The 26,140-nt window shown below is 42.9% G+C and overlaps 1 protein-coding gene across 2 annotated transcripts in view; it reads left to right on the top strand.

Moving 5' to 3' along the window:
• The first annotated feature begins 7,370 nt into the window (after positions 1–7,370).
• Positions 7,371–26,140, top strand: part of svep1 (sushi, von Willebrand factor type A, EGF and pentraxin domain containing 1) — a 68,328-nt gene continuing 49,558 nt past the window's right edge. For both annotated transcript variants that reach the window (XM_084002275.1, XM_084002274.1), the window contains exon 1: positions 7,371–8,533. In XM_084002275.1, the coding sequence (XP_083858401.1) occupies positions 7,985–8,533 (549 nt within the window). In that variant the 5' untranslated portion in view covers positions 7,371–7,984. The remainder of the gene's footprint in view (positions 8,534–26,140) is intronic.

Genomic DNA, 26,140 nt, shown 5'->3' with positions numbered 1-26,140 from the left:
TGCACTAATCAATATGTTTGCATGAACAATGGATCCATTGACAACATGTGAGTTACGCTAAACCAACTTTTAGTGTCCTTCAGCCTGTCTGCTTTTTGTTTTTCACTTCCCTCTCAGTGTTTTTTTGTTGCTGATAAAACCCACTGTATACCTGCCCAGCACCAAAGACAGATAAAGTTGTTGACTACCTGCAGAACACTGGAGCTTTTAAAGAGACAGACATTCCCCCTCGGGAGCTGGTGGAGCCCAAAACAGAGGGAAAAAAGGGCTTCCTGTTAATCATGCAGCTCACAGAATCAAAGGTCAGAGGCCTTTTTATTGTGGGCATTACTACTGTTATGACTGTTGATTTAATTTTATTATATGGCTATAATTTAACGACTAATAAGAATGAAATTCGCCTGTCATGTAGCTTTTGTTTTCGTCCGTCAGTTGCGATAAATAAGAACGGTTGGTGATTTCTGATCTCCTTGTGAACGAACCGGAACGGTCTGGACTTGTCTGCCTCTCGTCACCAAACGGCTCAGCAGCTGACTCACTTCATGTTCCCCCATCGGACTACTTGTTTACCCGCGTCCCTAATATAACTTTCGGGGTCATCATCATCAACATCCCCATCACGGCCGGGGTCACTCTATCCAAACAGATGCAGACAAACAGGAAACTTAATTCTACTGCCTTGATTTTTCCTCAGTTCTGTGTGTCTTATTCCTCAGACAGCCCTTGAGAATAACAAGGGATTTGATATGCACAGTAATCCCGATCAGCTGAGGTCGCCTATAAACTTCCTCCTTCAGGAGGAGGAGTGAGAATGACTCGGAGATCAAAAAAACAACTGAGACGGGTGTTTTTCACAAGGCGGAACATCCAGTATCCTCTTTTTTCTCGAGTGTCCGAGTCTATGTGTGTGTGTTTGCACATTTCTAGTACTCGGTCCAGCCCCTCCCCGGCTGTCAGCGCTTCCCCTCCGACGAGGCTGTTTTCATGGAAGTCTGGCTGAATCCAGTTCACGCTGCCTGAAGAAACCACCTCCTCATCTTACTCTCTCCCACTCCTCCCCTGCCTCCATCTACCTCTTCCCTCCTTCTGCTCTTATTGTTTATGCCTGATCTTTCTATTCTCCTTTCTTCCCCCCCTTTTTTCCCTGCTTCCTCGCATTTCATAGACAAAGACAACGCTTGAACTTGTTTGGGACAGTGTGGTGCATCTGAAACGTGACGTATTCAGACATGTGCAGTGCATTCCTCATAAGTTGTCTGTCTGGCAATTGTTTTGTGGTAATGTAATCACTTATACAGTTGATATAGGTTGATATAAGCTCTCTTGTGGTCCTTTAGTCTCACATTTGGATCATTTTAGGGAAATATTAACAAATGCTTCTGGAGTGACATCATCGCAGCATCTCCATCTAAAGGACTTTTTTGTGTGAAATAAAATGCAGTATGCATGTATAGGTAAATATCACAGCACAGCCCCAGGTCTGTCTGCATTTGTGTGTCCTATATGATCCCTGGCTGCTGTGAAGGTGTAGAATCTGACACCTCTCTTCTTTGTGGACCTTTCCCATGACGACGCGGCCCTTTGGTATCTAACGTACTCTACACGTCTGTGCATTTATTTGTCTTCCCAGCTGCCCGAGTGCCCCGAGGCAACGCACCTGAAATGTGTTTCTATTTTTAGCTCATACTTTATTGACAAATGTACTTGAAAAATTCCCTAAATGTAAATGAACAAAGAAAGGTTAACGCTTTCATGTCTGTTATGGATGCAAACACCTTCACTTAACAGGTTTTAATTAGGGTTCTGTACGATTGATGATTAATTACCTGCTGGGAAATATTAAAGAGGTCACAGCAACCGATTAGACCTTTGTGGTTGATGGATACGGAAATGACTTTGCATAGGTCCCCGTTTGACCGTAACCTTGGTACCTAAATCCAACAGGAGGATTGTGTGATCGTGTGACAGCTATAAATTGTGACGTGTGAGGCTGCTCAGTAAAGGATGGTAGATCTACGAGTGTGTCTGCTGTCAATTTTTACACCTCAAGGACGTCACTTTTCTTGCAGGCTGCTTCATACAATATTTATGCTGCACGTGAGCGCAGCCCAGACTATAAATAGTCACGGCCAAACATAGAGCTGTTCGCTTTACCGCTGCCATCTGACACACACACACATAGAGAAATCCACACACAGCTACACTGACCAACTAGATGCACTTTGCATTCTGATCGTGCACACTTATTGATATTCTAGATGACTGCGCAGGAGTGCAGACACACCCTGCATGCTGCAGTACGTCTCCGTGCCAAGCTTCACCCTCCACATCTGTCTGCGGAGATTCATTCATGACCAAAAACGCAAAATGAATCCAGGCTGTCGTCAGTCTGATACCCTGAGAAAGGAGAGATCTCTTTATCGAGTGGCTGCACAGAAATGGAATATATGTGATAAAAGAGGAAGGCGTAAATAATGTGAATTATGTATTTTTCTGACCAAGGAAAACAGAAAAACGAGAGCAGAGTGAATGAAACAACAAAACAATTTAAGAATAAGTGAAAGGGACACTTATGGGATCCATTATAATACAATGGACATATGTGAACCCCCAACTCTGCAGGGAACAGTGGTGTTGCGGGAAAAGGAGTGTCACAGCCCTAATTCTTGCAAAATAGTGCTTTGACAACCTGCTGAGTTGATTTATAAAACTACCGACCGGAGCAAAGCGGTATGTCTGCGTTCAGCAGATGTGATGCTGTCATGTGCAAACTCAGTCTTACTTCCTTCCCCCTTATTGGTTAACACTCCCTTTGCTGCACAAACTCACCACAGACAGACACCCACAATCACAACCACATGACTATAACTGGAAAGCAGTGAAACATCACTTCACAAAACACGATAAGTCAACTTAACTGAAATAAAATGGCAACTGTATTTGACGTAATTGAATTATTTGGGATACAAAGATATACTTTTACTGATGATGTTTCAATGTCATAATTTTACTCTTGCTCGTGGTTGCCATTGATAGTGGAAACTACACTCTATGGCCAAAAGGAAGTGGACAGTCCTATTCTACATTATCACATTATTGCAGTAATGATAATCCAGTCATAAAAACCCCTAAAAGGATGGCATTTTGCATAATTAGTACAGTAGTTAACTCACATTTTCTGTTAATGCATTTACTTTAAAGGGCACTCAATATTCCACACTTGAAGACTTGAAATATATATTTATGATAATTTTTAATACAATTTTTTTGTTTGTATAAGAGTATTAATGTATAGTGCTGTGGATGTTACGACTGTATTAATAAATGATTTGGTTCCTTTTATGGTTCATGACTAAACACCCACTTATAATAACAATGCGCCATCTAGCGGCCGCAGTGTGTCACGGTATCTTCCACACATTTGTGTTGCACTGACGTGCAGCCGCCTCCAGGGGGCAGTGTAACACAACACTGTACCAACGCATAGGGCTGACAGGAAAAGTAGGCTGTTGCAGGAGTTAACGGTGAGTGGGCTTTTAATTTAGTTTTTAATACTGTTAAATAGACCTGGGTACAATCACCAGAAGGGTGTGGCTTTTCATTCGAAGCTCATTTTGTGTACCGGCAGTTAAAACGGGCTTTGTAGGGTTTACTATTAGCCCGACGCTGCTAAGCTAATTAACTAATTACCACTGTAAACTGTTACGCTAACGCTAGCTTAACGGGCTCATGAAAGAGTGAACGCTTTGTTGTTCCTGGCTAATGTTGGCTCCCTTTGTTCGTCTTAAACGCTCTAACATTTACAAATGACGACATTAGCCTCGAATACATTAAGAAAGCAACTCCCTTTTCAGTCCAAGTTTAGCCTGAAAAGTAAGCTAGCGGGCATAAAAAGGCTACAACCTGCTTCTCCTTATTTGGTAAATGACGTCATTGACGGTTATTCGTCCGTTTACAAGCGAAGCAGGGGCATAAGTAGCTAACGCAAAGCATATGCCTGTTGTGAACAAACACGTTGGACTGTGGGAGAGTTATGATATCTGAAACGTCGTAAAAGTTTGACAAAAGTAGACCTCGAAGCTTTTAATGACTTCAAATAGAGCTCACCTGTGCGTCGCCTCGCAATTGCTCATGGGAAATGAAGTTCCGTGACCCAAATATGGACAAAACAGATCACACAGACAGAGGATTTTATTGATCAAATGGAAACCCAAATATATTACAATTTATTTTACATGAAAACACATGAATTCTGACATTTGAGAAGCTGAAAACAGATGTTTTAGGCTGTATCAGTGATCAATATTGTTGCCATGTAAGTCGTAAAAGGAAATACATTAAAAACCACTTGGAGAACCTTAATATTTGCATTTAGTTCACACAGGAACATATTTATCCTGATCCTAAAGAGAGTGAAGGAATCTTTTATGTGCTGCATCCTTTAGGACAGAGATGCCAAGCAATATGAGGAATGTGTTGTCACCTGTAGCTACTGTTTCTTCTGCTCCAGCCTGCTGTCAGGTGATTATAGACAGGTGAGAGTAGTGTGTTTATATGAGAGGGAATAAAAGGCTCTCGTTTGACATCCATTGCCATCATACAACAGTCTTTTTGCTTTTACAGAGGAAGAAGAAAGGGAGAATAAGCGTGGAAGAAAGAGAAGTAAGTGTTCTGACTTGTCTTCTTGTGTGACATATTTTAATCCTGATATTCTATAAGGGTGTTTTATCCACTTTGCCAGCAGCCAGATAGTATTTTTGTGTGAGTAACCAAGGGGCAGCATCATCAGAGTGCAGTGTATTCTCAGTGACTTGCACTCTTCCTCCATCCTGTGTTGACATGCTTCCCACAGAAAGTCTTAATTTTTGTTTTTGAAAGTCCACGTCTAAAAAAAGGACCTTAAATTATCTGGCATTTCAGAATGGAAGCCATAAAATGTGATCTGCCGCAGACTGAATGAGCTTATTTGTTCTGGTCTTTTTTTGTGTGTTTTGTTTAATTTGATATCTCAATAATGATACTTCCCTCTGCTTTATTTTGATTTAAAATGGGTTGGACTCTTCTAAAGAGGTGGCTTCGGATGTCTAACTGCACATTTTAACCCTGAAGAAAAAGGAAAGTGTTTATTTTTTTATGATTGAAGCATTGAGGAGAAGCCATCAGTGTCTTTGTTTGGACCTTTTTTGTCATGGAAATTGTATTTTTATTCTCAAAACATGCTGATATCTTCATATATCCCTTGTACAGTACATATAGGTCATACTCCCTCACAGATTTTGCTTGAATATTCAGTGTGACCAACACACAACCCCCCCATCAACAAGCCTCCTCTCCATCCACCACCCCCCTCTCTCTCTTGGGACCCCCACACAAGTCTGGTAAGGGGTCTCTAGTGCCAAAAAGCAGGAAGTAACAGCTGTGCTCATCCCCCTTTCATCATGTACGAGGGCAGGAGTGTGTACTTTTTGGTTCCCCGTCTGCATCTGTGTGTAGATCTGGGTCAGCGTGTGCGCTTTAGTCTCTACATTTCTGGTTTTGTGTCTCCCAGTCAGTTTATCTGGCCAGTATGACGCTACTTTCTATTCCCACCTCTCTGCTGCAGAAGTTTCCAGTGCTCTTAAGTGAGAGAGACAGAGAAAGCCTGGCTTATACAGGCTAATAAACACTCTGTGTGCCTGAGTCTTAATAGTATAAGATCAAGTGCACTGGAGTGCTCTGGTGGAAACACACACACACTCTATGTCAACTCGCCTTTTTTTTCTATTTCTGTCACCTCCTCTTTCTCCTTACTTTTTTATTTCTTCACTTTCTCTTTCTTATTGCACTTCTCCTAATCTGTTTGTTTTTTTTTGTCCTTTTCTAAACACTATCCGGCCAAAAGTATGCAGACATCCCTGCTGGCATATCTTTAGCAGCGGTCATTTTTTCAAGCAAATGGTGAATGGATTTGCATTTATATGGTGCTTTTATAGTCTTCTTCTACAGTGATGACAGTCGCTGCCATGCAAGTTGCCCATCAGGATTGAAAATAGTGCACATTAACACAGATTTTGCAGACTTTTGGAACAATCTGTAGTTTTTCATCCTTCTCAAGGACACTGTGACACTTTGACTGGAGGTATCAACATTTGAAGACATTCTGAATTACGCATGGCCTGCAGAGCCTCAACATCATCCAACACCTTTGGTATGAATTGAATCGCTTCGTAAGCGATTGCGAGCCCTACCTGAAGCTCGCTGCCTGACCTTACTGATGCCCCTGTTGCTGAACGGGAGCAGATCCAGCTTCCAAGATCTTTCAGAAAGCCTTTTTCCTCAGACGAATGGGGTTATTATGTCAGCAGATTTATAGGTTTCATTTTTAGATGTTATATATCTTATTTTGACTTTTCCTCCTCCTTGAACTCCCTCACATCTTCAAGTTTTGTTCCTTTTTCTTTTATACTCTGTGACTCTTTCTTGTTCACCCGCCTCTGCAGCTTACTTGTGAAAGCAGCTCTTTGCTGTAATTCTCAGGCCTTTGGGTTAACGGGCGCAGTGTGCCTCTGTAACACCGACCGCCTTTTGTTTTGGTTACAGATAAAATCACCGAATACAAACACGACAGCAGAGAGAGAAGGAGAAGGAGAGGGAGAGGCTTTATGAGACTGAAGAGATGTAGAAAACCAAAAAAGAAAGAGAGTGTGTGTCTGAATCCCCGTGGTGCAGGAAGAAATACAGTAGACAAATTAAAAGAGTGAGATGGGTGGTTCTTCCCTCCTCCTTTTCTATTTCTTTAACAAGATACAAAAAGAGAGGGAAAGGAGGAGGAGGGAGAGGAAATGATAGCTGCTAAAAGAGAGCAGACTTAACTACTTCCTAACTCTGAAGGACAGATTTCAGACCTGCATCAGAACTCCGAACCAAACTCTGCATCTGAGTGATGTTGCGTCTTAAATCTTAAATCTTTCTGCCCTTCCCTCTCATTCTCACTGTGTTTGATCTCATTGTGACGTTACCTTATGCTGCGTGGACATATGGAGTGGATCACGGCGGCTGTAGCTGAGGTTTTTTTGGGGGGGGAATGTTGACGAGTTGACAGGCAAGGCGCTGAACTGACATCGAACCTCACTTCACTGTCAGGACGAGAGGGAGGGAGGGAGACAGGGGGGGTAGGGGCAGGGTGAGAGGCACAAGAGATAGGGAGGGAGAGAGGGGGAGGTGAGAAAAAAGGAGGAGGAGAGATGAAAAAAAAATTACTTCACGGCCACGGCTGGACTGCCCCCTTTTTTCCCCTCAGCCTCTCTCTGTCTCCCAACTTTTTTCCTCCGTCCTCCTCCTCCTGTGTTTTTTTTTTTTTTGTAAATGATTTGGGGAGAAGAGGGGAAGAAGCATTCAGAGCTTGGCTGACGGTGTAGGCAGGAGCGTCACATAGGAAAACAGGAGCCTGAGGGGCAGCGCACCGGGACTGAACAGACGATTGAAGAGGCTTCAGGGTTATTTCTTTCTCGATCTGATGCACAGACTATAAGATTGACTTACAGACAGAAGAGGGAAGACGAAGGAGAGAGAACACATAGATCTATAAGCTTTAAACAATACATTTACACATACAGTCAGTACAAAATACAAGGAGAAAGCCAGATATACTGATTCATTTTTGGAGACAGGCAGGCAGAAGCCTTGCAAGTAAGCTTAAACATTTTTCCAGACGGGACCAGAGTTTTCTTCCACTGGAGAGAGAGAGAGAGAAGCAGATGGACAGAGGCACATTTTGAATGAAAAGAGAAGAATCCTCATCTTCATTCAGCAATGCTTTTGAGGGACTCTGCACTGAACTGTTGCTGTCTGCTATGTTCCTGGATGCTGACACAGGAATAGGACTCATTTCAATTCACTGAATTCCTCTTCAGAAGAGGATCCACGTTGTCTTTTTTTTTTTCTTCTTCTTTTTTTTTCTCTACAAAGTCCCTTTTTCAGTGCAGGTGTTCTCCTGACTGTCACTATGTTTTCTCAAAGGTACTCGTTAACACCATCATGGACTTCTTGGCTTTTGGTGTTGTGCACCCTGCATGTATGGACCACAGCCTGGCCGGCGGCCCCACAATCCCAACCCCACATGCAGGCCCGCCGGTCCAGGCAGATGTCATCCCTAACCTCGTCCTCGCCGGCCGGCAACCTGTCGGAGAGCGCAGAGAGCAAAGTGGAACGCCTCGGCCAGGCTTTTAAGCGGAATGTCCGTGAGCTACGGGAGAAAAGCTCCTGCTTGGACCTGGTCTTCCTGGTGGACGAGTCGTCCAGTGTGGGGGCCAATAACTTCCTGAGCGAGCTGAGGTTCGTACGCAAGATGCTGTCCGACTTTCCCGTTGCGCCGGAGGACACGCGGGTGGCGTTGGTCACCTTCTCTTCCAAGACCCATGTGGTGACGAGGGTAGACCACATCTCAGCGCCTAAGTCCCACCAGCACAAGTGTTCCCTGTTTAACCAGGAGATCCCAGCTATCAACTACAGAGGAGGGGGCACCTACACGAAGGGAGCCTTCCAGAGGGCAGCGGTGAGTTGACCTCAAGATAAAGTAAATGTTAAAGTGAGAGAGGCATGTGTTTCAGTGTGTGTGTGTGTGTGTCTGCAGCCGTCTGTGTGTGCAGGGACTGATTGTGGCTTGGTACGGTTGATGTTAATTAGGCCCTGCTGCGTGGCCGTGCTGTTGCTGCTCCTGCTTCCTCTAAATGACATCGATAGATGCACCTAGCTAGCTAACAACCCTTGCATGCACACAATTGAACTGCATGCAGGTAACACTGGACTGGGTCTGACATACATGTAGGCCAAGTTGAGAATCTTTTGTGGTTTGGATCGTGGACGGTGTGGCTTGGATTTCTTGGTGAATATGAATGGCTTCATTATTTCTGATAAGGTTTTGTCAAATACATTCCTTTTACTTAAACCTGACAGTTTTCTCTGAAACAGAAGCATTGCAAGTTGTTGGGGTGAATCTGAGGCAGGGATTTGAGAGTTGTGTGGGATTACAAGGGGTCAAAATGTGAGCTTGTTTATGGTTTATTGATTTGAGCTGCCTGACACCTAGCCATACACACACCCTCTCTCTCTCTCTCACACACACACACACACACACGACATATGGCACCGTTCATCCGTCAAGTCCAAACAGCCCAGCTGTTCAAAGCTGTGTTGGTGGTATAGGGGCTGCTCCTGTATAAACACACACACCTCGGCCTAGATCTACCTTCAGTTAGGAGCTTTGTGAGCAATATTTGGAATCACACACCAGACACGGTGCTTTTGGGGGTCTGCAAACGTAGAAATACTGCAGCCTGTTCTTATTTTTGCAGTCTGCTGATAGTTCCACACAAATGGCTTGGAGACAAAAATACAGAGCAGATGTTATGACTGGGTGCAGGGAAGTCGGAAAAACCTCTTTAACACGGGCACAAACATGTGAAGAACTGATGGATGTCCAAATGGCGAGGCTTGTTGCTGTGCAGGGTTGAATAAAAAGGTTGTTGCAGTGCAGTGATCATCATAAGGCTAAGAACCACCTGTTTTATTGATAACATCTTCAGAATATGATTAAAACCTGCACCACTTTGATGCTCCAGCACTAACTATCCATTCATTCACTGTAGTTGTAAACCGTGTGAGCCTAGTTTAACAACGCGGTAGGCAAGCTTAGTTGTGGCAGTTTGAACCTCCAGTCCATCTCTGTTTAAAGCTAATAGTCTTTGACTGTATCCTCCAGCTTAGCGCTGAAAGCTTGGCCCTCAGGACAGGTTTTCAGCTTGCCCTCCTTGGTTAAGTGCTGATAAGGAGACCGCTGGCTGCAACCCAGCTGCTAAAGACCACAACAATACCAAGGAAAAGGCTTTCTGGTGGAGCTTTAGTACCTTTTATCATTGTTCACAAACACTCAGAATGTTTTGGGTGATTTATCACGTCTGAATCGCCCAAAAGCTTTAGAAAGAAAAGCAGGGCGTACCTCTGCTCAGCCTCTTAAGTTGGCTTCTAAACATCGTTATCGATTCAAAGTCTGATTAAAATAAAAGATTAAATTCATTCCGTGATTCACTTCGTCACAGCCAAACGCCGCTGTGTTTCGTGTCAGTACAGCATCTGCATGGTGAGAGTCCGTAGGCCGTCGTGAGCGACGTATGAGTAATGGGAGTTACGTGCAGCCGACACAGAGCGGAGATCTGTTGGAAAGATAGATGAGCCTAGCAGATACAGGCGGAGAAGAGCAGCAGATCAACTGGTGCTCCAGAAACCACGCCACACCTGATGGATGCAGTGTGTCTTCACATGATCGAGGAAGTGGTGTTAAAAAAAAAAAAAAAAAAAAAACCCAGGCCTGTCTGTGATTTATCGCCTGATCACTGTGTTATTTTATCATCCGTCTGAATCTGTCTGGAAAGAGAAAAAAGGAGCGTTTGTCATCTCTTTCCATTAGCTTCTTAAAGGATGGGTCTGCTAACACTAATCTTCAGAGCGCATATCCGCCTGTCATCGTGTACCGGCTGAACTGTAGGGCCACTGTCTCACTGTGCAAGTGTGTCGGATTTTGGGGATTTTTGCAGGGTGCGGGAGTGCATGTAATTACCGATTTTGTGCCTTTGTCCGTACACGTGCCTGCACGGGTTTGTGCTCCCGTTGAGGCTTCGAGGGAAAATCAGGGGAGAGGCTGTGTGATGTGTGTGAACGTGTGCATCTGTGTTAGAAAGAATGAGAGAGAGGATAATTGATAATTGCAGTATAATAATAATAATGCCATATTTTATTCCCTTGGCTGGTCTTGGCTGTTCTAAGTGCTGTAGAAAGCTGGGATCCATTAAGAGAGACATTTTTCCACCAGCCGTGCATGTAGAGACAGGGCTCTCCTCCAGCACTCTTCATCTCTGTCTCCCTCTGTTTCTCTGTCTGTCTGTCTGCCTGTCTCTCTTTTCATCTAATGCATCATACAGTGGATTAAAGCATCAACATATAGGTTCCAAATTCAATTCACATTCAAGTTTTGTTTAGGCACATTAACTGTTAGACCAATCTAAACAGGAAAAGTCTAAACAGACACTTGAGAATATACTTAATGAGCAGTGGCGAGAAGCCATAATAAGTAGTGAGATGCAATGCATTGGAGAAATTGGTACTTTCCCTTGTTTTTTTGCACTCACTTGAAATGCAGTGTAAGAATGACAAAAGACAGCTTGAGAGAGAGAAGTGCTAGAAACTTCTCACACCCCCTTAAAACTGACCAAATGTTGTGTAATGTGTGTGATTGTTTGTTTTGGAAAGTACCAAAAATAGTTAGATGCAGCCCACCCTAGATTCCACTCGCTAAGGGGGTTCCAGACACTGTTCTTTACTCTTACTTCTCCTTGCTTTACTGATATAAACCAGCAGGTCTTCCTCTGTCTGCATGCTTGAAATAATGTAGATGAGTTTATTAACAGAGCAGCACTTTGTTGTAATGATTCACTGCCTCATTTCACGATCTGTCTCTCATCAACCTCGCGTCTGACATGATAACTGACATTACTCACTGTAGACACATTCATGACCGCTGTGCAAAGGAGCTGATTGATGACTTTCAGCGAATGTTCTCAGGCCCGTTTGAGGAATGGCTGCTGTTCTGTACCTGAGACATAAGTAGTTCACATCACATCCTCCAAACTGAATCATATTCCTTTCCTCTCTACTTATTGTAATTGCCCTGAAAAAGTCAATCCATTTTCCTGCTCCTTTTTGTTTAATGTATTTTTCCATGCATTCGCCTTTTATACGTGAGCAAAATATTTCAAGGGAATATGGCTCAAAGCCTTTCATTTTATCCTGTTGGTTGCTGGTAATCTTGTTGATCCGGGGAATTATGGCTTTTTCCATTGTTGCCTTTATTATAGCTTGCTTTGGATACGAGTATCAGCCATAAAAGTGCAGAGAGCGAAAAGACTGTATCTGTAATGGCCAGTTAAAAAATCGCCGTCATCGCTTGTTTTTGTTTCACCATTTGTCGTCATCCTGAAGATTTGCCTCTGGGTTGCCATGTGTTGCCAGATAATACCCCCTCTTGCACGCTGCAGGCAGGCCCGGCTTTGGCAAAGAAACAGGCCCACTAAACTGGACCTGGCGGCCCCACTGTGTAAGTCGGCCTTCCCAGTTGCATAAGACGCAGACAGATGGGCAGCGTGTGAAGAGGAGTGGGCGAAAGATGGAAGAATGAGGGGGGAAAAAGTAGAAGAAAGAGGGGGGGAAAAGCCCTGGGTCAAGGAATTGATAGAAAGAATGTGGCTCATTCTGGTTTTATTCACAGTAATGGTTTTACCTGACATTTGGTGAGACTCTGCCTGAGTCTGGTTCAAAAGAGACTTAGTTTACAGACGTTCAGCCACTAATTAAAAGGAGCTTTCTGCTCAATCGTAGTTGGACTAGCAGGTGGGTTATTTTTTCCCTTTTGATTCCTTCCAGCGACCCCTAACGAGCCCAACTCACCAGGAAAACACACAAGTTAACGCTTATTATGCATGTGCAAATTCACACACACACGCACCAGTTTATAGACCAGCTGCATGTCTTTACATGGTTGTCATCGTATCATTCAGAGAGGTTATGTCGGGCTGTAAACTGAAGTGCATGCACTTGTCCTCAGCACAAAGCTCTGGACTTGTAAATACAAACCAAATCTCACAACAACAAAAAAGATTCTGCATGATTTTAATCCTGCAAACATTTACAAATCAAATGGACATCTTGATTTCCAAGCCTTGGTTCCAAGTTCTTCCATTAAAATTGTCTTTTTAGATGTAAAATAAGCTACAAGTTCTAATTGACTCGTTGTATTATTCAGAAAATTGGTGGCGTTTCAAGCATGTTTTTTCGGTTCGAAAACTAGAATCAAAGCCCGCGTTTGTCCAGGACAATGTTCAAAATGTAGTCCAAGTTGATGTTTCTGAGAAGGAGAACACTTGTCAGTCACACTTCATACAGCTCTTTTTGAGACGATGCGTTTCTTCGTTGAGCTTTGCCAGACCACAATAAGAGAAACAAATAGTGAGGCCCCCAGTCTCATTCCAGCGGGTTGATGCTGTTTTTTTTTTCCCCCCATTTCTTCCATTTTCATGCCTTTCCATCATGCTCTCCTCCAGAGCTGCAGACCTCCCCAGCAGAGTGGAACCTTGCCGTCATCGGCTTTGACGCATTACAGCCAAAATATGCGGTATTGTTTTTAAAAACATTGTCTATTAGATTAAACGAGGCTTGAGTAAGTTGCTTATATTTGGTCTGTGGAGACGAGCTGTGGGGATCCTGTACATTCTTGGTCTGTCGTACGTGTGCATACATACATTTACACTTGATGTTAATGTTAGAGAGTCTGAGCCTTTTAGCCTGAATGTCTGAATAACTGGGGGTGAGATGTAGAGTGCAGCAAATTAAGGTGGGAAATTAACACCATCCATCTCCTGAATGCTGGACGATTCTGTCTACGGCAGCTGATTTTCAGGCCTTTTCATCTGTATGAAATATATTTGCTCACTGGAGCATATTTTTTTAGTGTCTTGGCTGAGTCACAGGGACATTTAAAACAATTAATTTCAAGCTTAAGTCTGACTATAAGAAGGTTGGAAGTGACACTGTAGAGTACATCCAGAGAATACATTTATTTCCCCTTCAAACTTCCATGAAATAGGAGCAAGTGTCCAACAACTGTTAATCTAAATGAAAAAAAGGAAGATGACAATTACAGTGAAAGAGCCGATGCATACAAGTGCCCACTGAAACAAATGAAAGCAAGGTGCATCTTTGATCTGGTCCCCAAAGCTCGACTCAGCCATGATAAGATGATAAGAAAAGCCTCTGTTTCCTGTCTGAACAACCGCCACTTTCTGCCATCTTAGCCTTAATCATTTCCTCCCCCTCAGTCCGTCTGCTTCTTGCCTCCTCCTCCTCCTCCTTCTCCTCCTCCTCAGTGTCAGAGGGTCTCCAGTAGGGTTGGATGAGACAGAAGGATGGAGCAGACAGACTGCATCACCAACCAGCCAGAAAAGCCCTGATAAGAGGGAGAGGCCAGACAGGAACGTCCACAGACACCAGACAACAGATTTTACATTTCTGAGTCTGCTGTGGGACCATTTCTCTTCATAGCACTTCATATATCTGTAAAATGATTAATCAGGACAGTACATTGAGGTTTTAAACCAACACACATTGCCAAAACAAGGTAACTTATGGGAGGGGAAGTGCTAGTAATTACCTCAGTTCTATGTGTAATTTGAAGCAGGTGCTAACTACAGCAGAGATGTCTCTCTTGTGAAGTTTCACTGTGTTGTAGTTTGCATACACATGATGTGTTTTTACTGAAGTGCTGAATTTAGCAGTGGTTGGCAAACCTCACGTTCTCAATAGCAGAGTAGAGATGTAAATTGCAAGCTTGGGCTTTAAACCTCGTCATAAGTTTAATACCATGTGATGAGTGATTTAGTTTATTTTTTATCTTTCTTCAGTAGTTTGATTTGTTATAAAACGATCCATTGTTGCCCAAGAAAAAGTTAATAATCAGAGAAAAGTAAGTAAACTTTGTATCGTGTTTTTTCCTCCCTGTCAATAATCATCATGGGACCCTTCAGATTTAACCTGCAAGGTTTGCAGTTCTTCTCGTCCTATTTCTGGCTCCCAAAACCAACATTTGGTTCTTGTATTTCCCATTAAACTCTTTCTTAAATATTTAGTTAAAATGACTGAATGTCTAATGGATCAGCTTTTCAAATATGCCATGATATATTTCAAATGTAATTTTATTGTAAGCAGATATCTTAATAGAACTCCCGGTGTAATGACATAACATGCTTTACTCCCATGGCCTGACATTCTTTTGTAATAGGAAGGAAAATGATCTAATTTTGAAATTGTAAATCAAGACCACTCCGTCCACACACTTTACTGGGTTACCTGGCTGGCGCTTTGCTCGGGGTATGGTTGGAAAGCTATTCAGACACTGTCATAGTGATTGAGACCATAGACTGTGTGTGTGTGTGTGTGTGTGTGTGTGTGTGTGTCTTCTGGACGTTTTCATACTGAATCATTCTGACAGAAAGATTCTCGCTTCTCTTCTTTCATAAACTTTGTCCATCAACCTCAAAAAAATGCTTCACCGAGGCATTTCTTTTCAGGTTGACTACTCATGCTAAAACATTTTGATGAAGTCATTTTTCAAGCTGTTCATATATGAAGGATTGCTGCTTCCTCTGCTTTTTATGTTAGTAAAATTAAATACCTTTAGTCTAGTCAAGCAATACCTGCCTGACGATATAAACGGCAGACAGACCCAGTTGGCGTCTTAGCTGGTGAACACTGAGGAGCACTTAGCAGCCAAAGAGCCAGATATTTCCCTCAGGAGTCGGTAGAGAGCAAAAACAGAGCGTGAACAGATTAAATATTGGACTTGCGTTCGCCAATTCACCAGAAGCAAGACTCCAAATGAGTGATAATGCTGCTCCGTTAAATGCCGTGTAAATAATTGAATCAGAACTATCCACGACTTCAAAATGTCTTTATTACTTAACGGTGCACTCCTGTTCCTTCTCTCGTCACACTCTGCTCACCCCTGCCCTCCTCTCTGAAATGGATATCGTATATTTTCCAGAAACGGGGGCCTACTTTCCGACCTCTGAACGTCTAGAAGGACCCCGAGGCCTCCTCAGTCACCATTATCTCACACAAACGTAACGTGCGAGCTGGCCTGGTGTAACTGACCTCAGATGAAAACCAGTAAGGGACAAAAAAATCGATGCTTCCTGTTTTTCATCCGAGTATTTTGCTTTGAACAGAGAATCTAGAATAATTGCATTTAAGAAGACATGGTCGGCAGATGTGTTTCAACCGCTTCCTCTGTTCTCCGGGCAGCTGTCGACATGTATTGATAACTCGGGACCTTTTGAATTCCCCGACTGTCGGATATCTGTGGAGACGTGTTGACAGACAGCCAGGTAGGGTAGAGATATGTACACAGAGAGGTCAGCCGGGTTCAGCGGTCACGGCAACGGGTGCATCTGCAGCTCACTATACCTGTCGTGCAGAAAAAGCCCAAAAATGGCCAAATATGTGAGACCCTGTCAGAAAACTGGATGCTTCCAAAGACCTCTTTGAAGTAGTCCCAGCCACTTGGAATGCTGCAGGGTCTTATCTTTTCTGTTAGACACAGTCTTACATCTATTATTGATATAATTTAAAACGTTCTTAAAAGTTTGTCTGGTCTGTGACTGAGCCACATGTCAACCAAGAGTTTAAAGCCAAGCAATGCAAATTCTGAAAAATAGTGGATTTTGCAAAATAGTTGATGGAACACATTTTCGTCCTGAACCATTTTCTAATAGATTTTCCAAACGCTGGATATCTCATTTGGAATGAAACCCTTCAATTTGACAGAGGAAGACTTTTTCGTTGCCCAAATCCAAGGTCACTAGTTTCCTCCATCGACTCTCCAAGCATCCTGGTCCCATCTGTGTTCACTGCAGCAGCCATAGACTTGGCAGTGTAAGACCGGGCTATATCCTTCAACTCCCTTCTCTATCCTTCCTGTCCTTCTTTAGATCTTTTTTTTTTTTTAAGGAAATCAGCAGCTTGCCACATCAGGAAGCACTGCGAGTCCAACACAAATCCAGGCCAAGAAAAGTCCTGGTGTCGATCTGTGAACCATTCAGAAAACAAGCTTGTCCGATTAGGTTTCACACGATACCACCTCATTTTCTAACCAATTTAGTCTTTGGGTGGTGGAGAAAAAGCAGTTTGGATAACACGCTCGTACATCTACGGTACATTTTTTAGTCTCTAAGCGTGTCGAATAGATCCTGAAGGAGCTGACAGCTGAGCTGGATGGATTTGAAATGAATCGAGACGATCTGAATCTGCTGGAAGGGGTCCAGATGTGCGATGTATGTCACCTGTGTGTTACCGGGACAGCTTGAACAGTTTTGCCGTCGACTGTCAAATCTGTTTTTGTTCAGATATTCTAGACGTTGTTGAAAGTTTGTAAATTACCGCAGTTATTTCTGATGAAGTATTTGGCTTCAGCAAACGCTGCTGAGTTTGTATTTGCTGCCCTTTTGCCTGGTGTTTGAATCACCGTCTGCTTTTCAACTGTCTCAATATTCCTCAACACCAGGTGATCCGTCCATCTGTCTCTCTCTTTTACCACTTTCTGTTTGCAGTTTGTCTCCACTTCTCCCTCACGCCTAATTTTCCTTCCCCTCCCGAGGGAATGCTGCAGTGTTTTTCAGTAGACGTCCGTGTATACAGTCAGTATGTGCTGGTTTGGATGTTGTGGAGAGTGTCCCACTTGGCCTTGGGTTCAAGCCGTTGCGGTCAAATAACTGGGCTTTGCTCTGGCCAAAACCAGCGACTCCAGTGAGAGAGAAAAATTGGAGTATAAAAATGAGGTGATTGAGGCCAGTGGAAACAACTGTGTGTGTGTGTGTGTGTGTGTGTGTGTGTGTGTGTGTGTGTGTGTGTGTGTGTGTGTGTGTGTGTGTCTGATACATTAAGTCAGTATCCGATACAAATTTATTTTCTGTACTCTCCACAATCATCAAATTAAGGTAATAACGGCACATAATTTCTAAATTAAAATGCAGAAGTTTGTACACCAATAATTTTTACTTAAATTACTTTAGAAAGATTAGAAAATCGCATCATTTTATCATTTTTAACTGTACATCAGTTTGATGTATCACTACTTTACAGGTGTGAGTGCACATGCATGGATGGAAAATAAACATTGTGCATCTATATTTTAAACCAGAGAAACAACAGTTTTGTATTGTGACAAAGTGCATGCTTGAAGATGGAACACACACATACATATGCTTCCTCTTTCCTCCACACCACAAGCCGTCACAGAGACAATCACTTTCCCTCAGTGGAAATGACTCTGTGGTGGTAGATGCTTGTCAGAATCACTCATCGCGACATTCTTGTCTTCGCTGTACGTGAGGAAATCTTAACGCAATTACGACTGTGGGAAATTGTGATAGAAGAGGAGGAAATGGCGAATATATCACACAAATTACTATTCTTTCATTACTTTTTCCTTGAGGTATTTCTCATTCGTGTTCTCCAATGTTCCCCTGGTGCATTGGGGAAATTACCGCACACCACCTCGTCTTTCAACCCGGGCCCAAAAGAAATGACTCTCTTGCTACTTGCAACACTTAACTCACAATTATCCTCTTCACCCTTTTTTTCATTCCTTTTTAGAGAACAGAGAAATGGGAATGAGCTCAACAAGGGAGACTGAAGAGGGCAATCTTCTACACTTCCCGGCTCTGTAAAACACAGATGTCAGTAAATTCCCCTTGACGGACACAAATTTAATTTCAGACCTGACTGCATCGACCATACACCTCCGTCACTGTGTCATTTTTTTTGTGTGCGTTACCCCTACAGTTAGTTGTTCCCATAAGCTGAGGTTTTTTTTGTTTAATGACTGCAGAGGGGAGGAGTGTAAATCCTGTCATAAAAATCACATCTACTGAGTGGGGAGTCTCCAGGAGCTGCTGCTAGCTTATTAAGGGGATTTCACCACTTCAGCCCACGTTGGGCAAACATGAATCACACACACACTCTCGTACATTCAACCTTCTGTGCACCGACAATGTGACGCTACTCCTTCTATTTGCATGGCATGTTTAAATAATGGAAATGCATGTAATTTGTGCTAATTATATCCAAAAACAAAGTATTTACACTCTTTAGTCATTCAGATACACACACACACACACACACACACACACATGTGATGTGTGTGTGTGTGTGTTTGGGGGGTGTTGAGATGAAGAGTGTGTGATTCAGAAAGAATCTTTGAAGAATATTACTCTGTCGGCAAGGTCAAAGGTCAGCAAGGCCTCAGCAACGACATGCGCTAACTGTCAGCAGCTTTTGTGGCCCGTGTTTGAATGCCATTAAGGATGAATATCATTAGAAAACTGTGGTTTCCTGATCTCACTGGAAAATGTGTGTCTCCACCAGGCCACCGTGCTGCGGAAACCATGGCTGTTTAAAAATAAGTTGTCTTTTTTTGGATTAAACTTGTTCTGTGTATTTGGATTACCGCTAATGCTGGATTTTTGAGGCCAATTGGATATTGATATATTCAGAGTTCATATGAGCTTCAATGGGCGGAGTTACCCAGTTGTAATGGTACGTGTTTATATTATTCTGAGCAGTTCTTGTCCCTTTAGTAGTTGACAAAACAGTCAGTTTGTATGGAGATGTCTTTGGTGCATTATTCATCCGCTAAAATGTGTGAATAACATCTGTCGTGCCAGTGTATGCCTTGTTGCTGCAGAACTCAATCAATGCATCTGAAATGCTGCTCCGTGCTCTCAAGATTAAGTCCACAACTTTGTGATTAGGGATACAAATCACACAAGATCCTGAGGCATTTTAAGGATTTACTTTGGCATCTTGAGATTAGGATTTACAAAAATCGTCATCCATTGGCACCTGAAGCAAACCAAAACTATTTCAGAGAGCCAGTAGTGGCGAAATAAATAACATGTTTTTATGGGCTAAGGCACATAGGTCTATTAGTAAGCCACTTGCTATGTTGAGGTTGGTGTTTGACAGTGCCAGATTCCATTGGGTTGTTTTCTTTGGTGAATGAGTGTGTACGTGTTTGTCTGACTGTCTGCACGTCTGCTTGTTAGAATGACCATAACTAGGTAATTGGTGCATGTATGTGAACCCACAAATTAGCCGACATCCTGTTGTCTTTGTTTGTGTTGTTTTTACATGATTAATTTCACATACTCCCAGGTCTGATTGTGCAAGAGTTTCTGGAAGTATTTTGTTTTCAGTCTCAGTAAGAAGTTCCATGTAGTTACCCCAAAATAGACACTTGCCTCAACCTTAATTCGCTTATGTTTGGAATGCCGTGTGTTGGCAGGAAACCCACCCCCCCAGGGCCTGATAGGGATCATCCGACTGAGGAGAACACAAAAGCATATAAATATAATCTGTTTCAGTTCAGGGTATCCAAACACTAAATGCAGGTGTTTCCCAGCAACAGCATATTTGTATTGGTATTTTAGTTTTCTTGGAGAACAAGTATGTGCAGCATCATCGTATGTTCCACATTGCCGGTGATTTATGGTGAGCTCGAGAGGTTTTTGTAGAAATCGTTGGCAACTCGGGGTCGAGTCTATACGATCCCAGAACATGTTCTCCTCGTCAAATGACCTCCCAGCTCGTGCTTCCTTCTTGAAGTTGTGAGGTCTAATATAACTTATCAACAAGCCTGCCAACGAGGGCCAAGTCAATAAATTGAAACTTCTAGATTAATATGTACTACAAACACTGACGTCTCTCCAAGTCCCAGCTCTATTAGAGGAAATCTCCACCTGCAGCCGGTGCCAAGACAAACAAACCCCTAAGGAGACCAAATGAGGGGAGGACAGAAAGAGACACGAGGGGGAAAAATGCAACTACAGCAACAACAGTCAACATACTGTAACAAAGGAAAATGCGTCGTCTCCACGGTGTGTTATAAGCTATTCACGGACAGTCATTCCCTGCGTAAAAGCACTTTAAACACGCCAGTCTCGAGTCAAGAAAAGCAACGCGATTCACCACACTGCAGCCTTTCTTTATTTAAAAATGAAAGCTGGGCCTTGGAGATGCTGCTGTGGTTGCTCTGTGCTTGAGGTAATGATCTCATGAAATGTCACAAATGTTGCATAACTCGAGGGATTTCTTCCACTCTTAAAACATAATTCTGTCGCAGACTTGAAGATCATTTCCGGCACACAATTTCCAGCTGTCTAAAATATCAACATGAAGTATCGGGTGATGCTTTGTTGATGCCGACCAATCGCGTAGGAATTAATTTGTCACAAAATAGACAGTTTCACGACATACAGAGGCCTCAATAGACTGAAATTAAATGAAGAAAACTATAATATCACTCTCACCATCTACTTGCTGCTGCTAAAGGGCGTCTCAGATCACATACAATACAAACAAACACCTGATCATTTCAGATTCATGGTTCATAAGATTCAAATAACACCTGAAGGTGGATATTTACTTTAGCCAAATGTGTTGCAGCTGATAGATTCTGCTGTGTGGGCCTTCTGTCTGCAGCAATAGCAGCTAGTAATACACATGTAACACATTAAGCACGCTGGTTTTTCATCTGATTTAAAATGTGAAGGCAGCATCAAAACATATCATGGTAGAATTAGCCAGTTAGCGTAGCGGGCACTCATTCAAAATGTCAAAATAAAACCGATGAGGTCAGATATGCCATAGAAAGAAGACAAGCAGATATACTACACTGATACCATGCATGCCGGGAGAGAAACAAAACATATCATTTAAATATTGCAAATGTCAAACACATGCCATGAATATAGTAAACATAATATCATTAATACAAGTATCCCAAGATACATGACATGAGGCTGGTTGCCAAGCCAGTCTGACCCCACCACTGGCCAACTGGCACTCAGACCGTAACTGCCCGTGTTATTCTTTCTCCCACTCAATCAAAGCAGCTTTCCCGGTCCAATTACCCAGAATGCCGTGTCCCATTGGAACACAGTCAGTGCCTTTTTTTTTTTAAATGTTTCTCTCAGCGCTTCGTTCCGCCAGCGCAGCACACACACCAGTGGGGGGGAGATAATTGAATGAGTTTCTCATTTGCCAGCCAAGATAGCCTTTCCCCTTGGCATCACATCGTGGAATTAGATTCCGTCTCCTCTCATCGTTTCTGGTTGAGTTCTCCGGTTTGATGAATGGTGTTGTGACAGAAACCATCAAGCTAACGCACACAGCCGTCCAGCCTGCCGTGTCTGGCAATTAAGCGACTGTCCGCACTCTCTTCTCCAGCACTTGGGATGCCATTGCACTTCTCAGACGAGCTAGGCCCAGTCTGGGCCTGCTTAGAAATCCACATTACACAGGCAGGCTTTAGTGAAGACTTTTAAATCATTAGGTAGTGGCAAGTAAGTCGGTGGTTGCCAAATTGGGAGCATTTTCCCGTAATGACTCTCCTGGTCTAGGAATAGTTTTCCATCCCTAAAATTTTGCCAACTATATCCTAGACAGGTTAACAATTATCCAAAAACATCTTCTGTGGTTTGGTTTTGAGAACCCCCACTTTAAGCACAATGATTGATGAATGATGCTCTCTTAAAATATTGTGCTGCTTTTTTGTGTCTACTCCTCCTAAAGTACAGATACAAACTTTCTGGGATGGCATACAATATATGTGGTTGATTGATGTGCAGATGCCATATGTTGTTGACTTATTGATTTATTAGTATAGTATAACTGCTCCCACACTTGTAGAGCCAAGGTTTTACTCATCATAACTTGGAAGCAACACTTGTAAGTATCGGTTGCAGAGTCAGGATGTTTGTAGCTCAGCTCTGAAGTACCAACAAGCAGCCGCTCTCCAGTGTTAATAGTGGACAGGACTCATGAGCAATGCACACACACTGTCTGGTTTATTACCACTTACTGACTTTTCCTGCAGAGTGTCATTCTGACAAGCTTGCAAAACTTGCAAACATCGACTTTTTAAAACCAAAAAAATCAGGTTTGATTTTTCAGCATTAGCTCTGAGGGCAGTGCTTGTTGGCAGCCTACTATGCCAAAAAAAAAAAATGATGACCTGACATTTATGAGACGGACTGGCTGCTGTATCTGAGGCAAGTCTCTACAAGTTGATTTACATGCCTCACTCTCATGGACAGTAATTGATGGGCTCCGCTGTAGGAAATCAATCCAAAAACATTAGGAATTGTTTATTATAGGCCTGCATGATTTGCACTACATACGCTAATACATGCAAAGCCACCTGTATGGGGCCCTCAGCATCCTGGGTGGCCCTTATGGAAACCGATATCCTTAGAAAATGCACGTGCCTTGAATGTGATTTCAAGCCAAGAAATTAGATTTTTCTTTAAAATAATCCAGCCACAGTTGAACGTTTTTAATCAAGACGTTTATGGGGTCATGGCACATGAGCGGTTCGAACAGGAAACAAATCATCTTTGAGATAAACTAGGTTACTTGGAATGTATATGAGTCCCTGAGATCTTGCTTTATAATACTAAAGTTGAGTCTAGTGTCTCTAACTGTGTGTACGTGTGCATGTTGGTCTTTTGGGCCCCTGCAGAGTTGTTGTTGTTATTTTTACCACCCAAGCCAAGAGTAGATAACCTGTCAAAACAAGCACTCTCACTTCCGACCGATGGGGAAACGGATGCAGTTTCAGCCGACCTCGGAATGCCTGAAAATGAAGTTTTGTTTTCGGAAGGTGGATCTCTAGCAAGCGAACAAAAAAAAGAGTAGAACAGAAAATCTGTTTTGTGTTTCCCATTCTCTGTCGATGACATAAGAACTGCACACAAAACCCCATATGCTGCTCCAGAAGCCCAATGAACCCTGTTAGACATTAGAGCTTATTAACCATAAATAGCCACCATTCTCGCTGTCTCATTAAAGTGACAGCAAAACGCTGCTCAAGCCGCTTTAACACATGATCGTACGGAAGGCACCAGCTGTTGTAGCTTGTATCTGATCCCTGATCAGTTCAACCACTGAATGATTGCCTGGATAGTCCATACTGTACAAACATATATGTCTCTTCAATGGGGTTCTCACTGTTTCAAATGGAGAAAGTAACAAGCCCGTTAACGACCTTTGCTTGTAGCCAGGTGGGTTCGGGCTCTGATCAAAGTCACATGAGAGGGAGGCTGATGGGAGGCCAGCAGTGGGGTGGGGGGGTGGGGGGGACTCATTTAGCATTCAGCATAGCTGCCATGCATATACAAGCCTTTGATTAACAGCTGAGATACCTTGGCACCAACGTTAGACCCTCAAGGTGTGGAAAGGTTTCCTAGGCTCTTCTGCCAAATGCAACGAGGTTGCCTGCTTTTGAAGTTCCAATCATACAAGCATCTGTTTGGAGAGGGAGAATCTGTCAGAATAAGGGTCTAATTTTCATCAGTGGACTGATGGTTTTGATATACATGGTTTATTTATATCGATGCTTCATCAGTAGATTGTAAAATGAGTATATATGGCTGCGTTTTGATGTGGATCACTTCTTCATTTAATTATTCCCAAAGAGAAATGTACAAAAATGCAGGTTGTTTCTCTCAATCAATACAGTATTTTTATAGTTTATATAGTGTTTGCACTTCAAATCATCATCTTTTAGCTTCACCTAAAGCACTATAATCTCTCCCCCCGTCGCTCACTTTCTTCTTGCAGAAGTTTGAGGCGTTTTGGATGGGAGATAGTCGCTGGTCTTACCTCTAATCCCTCCAGGCCTGTTGGTCTCTGTGCTATCACCGCCGCTTTGACAGATATCAACGGCTCCAAACCAGACACACTTAAAATGTCCCATTGCCGTCGGCTTATTATATCTTCTTTGGACCTACGGCGGCATTGAAGCGTCTGCCAAGTGCGTAACTGAAGAAATGCATGGATGTACAGCCTCATTCAGCTGTTCTCAGGTGCATGTACAACATTAAATTCATAGCTTAGATAAGTGACACTTCGTTCCTTTCTGTTTTCAGGAATAATGCTGATGACTGAAAGTTATACCGATGACATAGTATAATCAAAATGCTCTCACTGATTGTTTTATGTAGCTTTTTACTTGGTTTAAGTAAGATTATAATTTTAGGAATATATGCAAGATAATAAGTGAATTTCCTTGCCTTTTATTTTTACAGCATGTTGGCTTAGTCTCAGACATGTCTGTTTAACTTTGAAGCTTCCAATATCCCTTTGCTGTTACAGGACTGTTTTATTATTGCGCCATAATGATCAGAGTCGGTATGTTTTCATAAGCCCAAAGAGTTGTAATTCAGATATTTAATATTTATAGTGTTGCTCAATCAGTCAGCAGCTTCCTTACTTTCTTCCTTTTATGCATTTCAAACAATAAGAATGTGTGTAGCGATCCTGTGGTCCCTGTTTGCAGCTTGCGTGATCGTTTTTATTTGTTAAATGCCATGTTTGCATCATTACGTGCTGTGTGGGTACTGCATTGCTTTATACAATAAGGTGCATGCAGAGAGTGATGCTAAAGGGCAGCCCCTTTCCACACACTGGCTCCCGTGGTTGCCTTTATGTTAATAATCTGACCTAAACTATGCCGAGGCGAACTGGGAGGGTATTATTAGTGGGTATGCATGCGTATGCTCCGTTTGGTGGCATCCCCGCAGTCACCGACACCAGCCACTGACTCAAGGCTAAGGCAGAAACCACCGCGGCCCAGAATCACTTTGAGCTGACGTTTATAAAAGACCTAAAATCAACCCCGAACACTCACACATACGATATCCACATAAAGAGGCAAACCAACAAGCCTGCACACATCGATTTGGTCGGCGTTATTCGGTTCTGGCATAACACATAGACACAAATATCACCGTGCTGACGGCTGGCAGGAGGACCAAGGAGGACGCCGCTCTCCTCCATGCTGCAGCCTGATGGGGTGCACTGACAGCTGGGAGTGGTGTACCTCCCCGGGCTATAAGAACCGAAGCAGCAGCAGCAGCAGGCAGCCTGGAGCTTTGAGGATCAGAGAAACCAGGCTCTCCCTCTCTATTCTCTCTCCATCCTCCTTTTACTCCCTCGCTTCACGGGCTCTGTAATTATGCCGCTCCTGCCAGAGCTGCTTGAAGTTTAGCCAATTAGACAATAAAGACCAGAGCTTTCTCTCCTGCTCCGTTTCCCCCTCCCTGGTCACACCCTTGCGTGTCTCCTCTTGCTTCACCTCTCGCATTTTATAGTCTGTCATGTGTGGGCTAGTTATTACATCCTGTTTGGACTCAGAATACAGAAAAATCATCCACCTCCTCCGAACACGCATACTTTGTTTCCCTCTCATTCTCTAATTCTTCATGATATACTCTTTTAAGTTTTCAGTAAGTAAGCAGATATTTGTCCTACTGATGTCATCTTGGCTCCTTCTGCTTCTTCAATTTCTTTTATTATTTTATTTTCTCTGTATGTTGTTGCTCCAACTTCTTTTTCTTTTCCGTTGTTCACCAGGTTTTTCCCACAGAACCTCTGAAGTTGAATAATCTCAGTTGATATCGTCAGCTTGGCCTCCGCAGCAAAGCCAGCAGATGGTCCT

Source organism: Eutrigla gurnardus (assembly GCF_963514095.1).
Source record: "Eutrigla gurnardus genome assembly, chromosome: 23".
Classification (NCBI taxonomy): Eukaryota; Metazoa; Chordata; class Actinopteri; order Perciformes; family Triglidae; genus Eutrigla; species Eutrigla gurnardus.
Note: the sequence above shows the minus strand (reverse complement) of the source record. Positions and strands in the feature narration are given on the sequence as shown.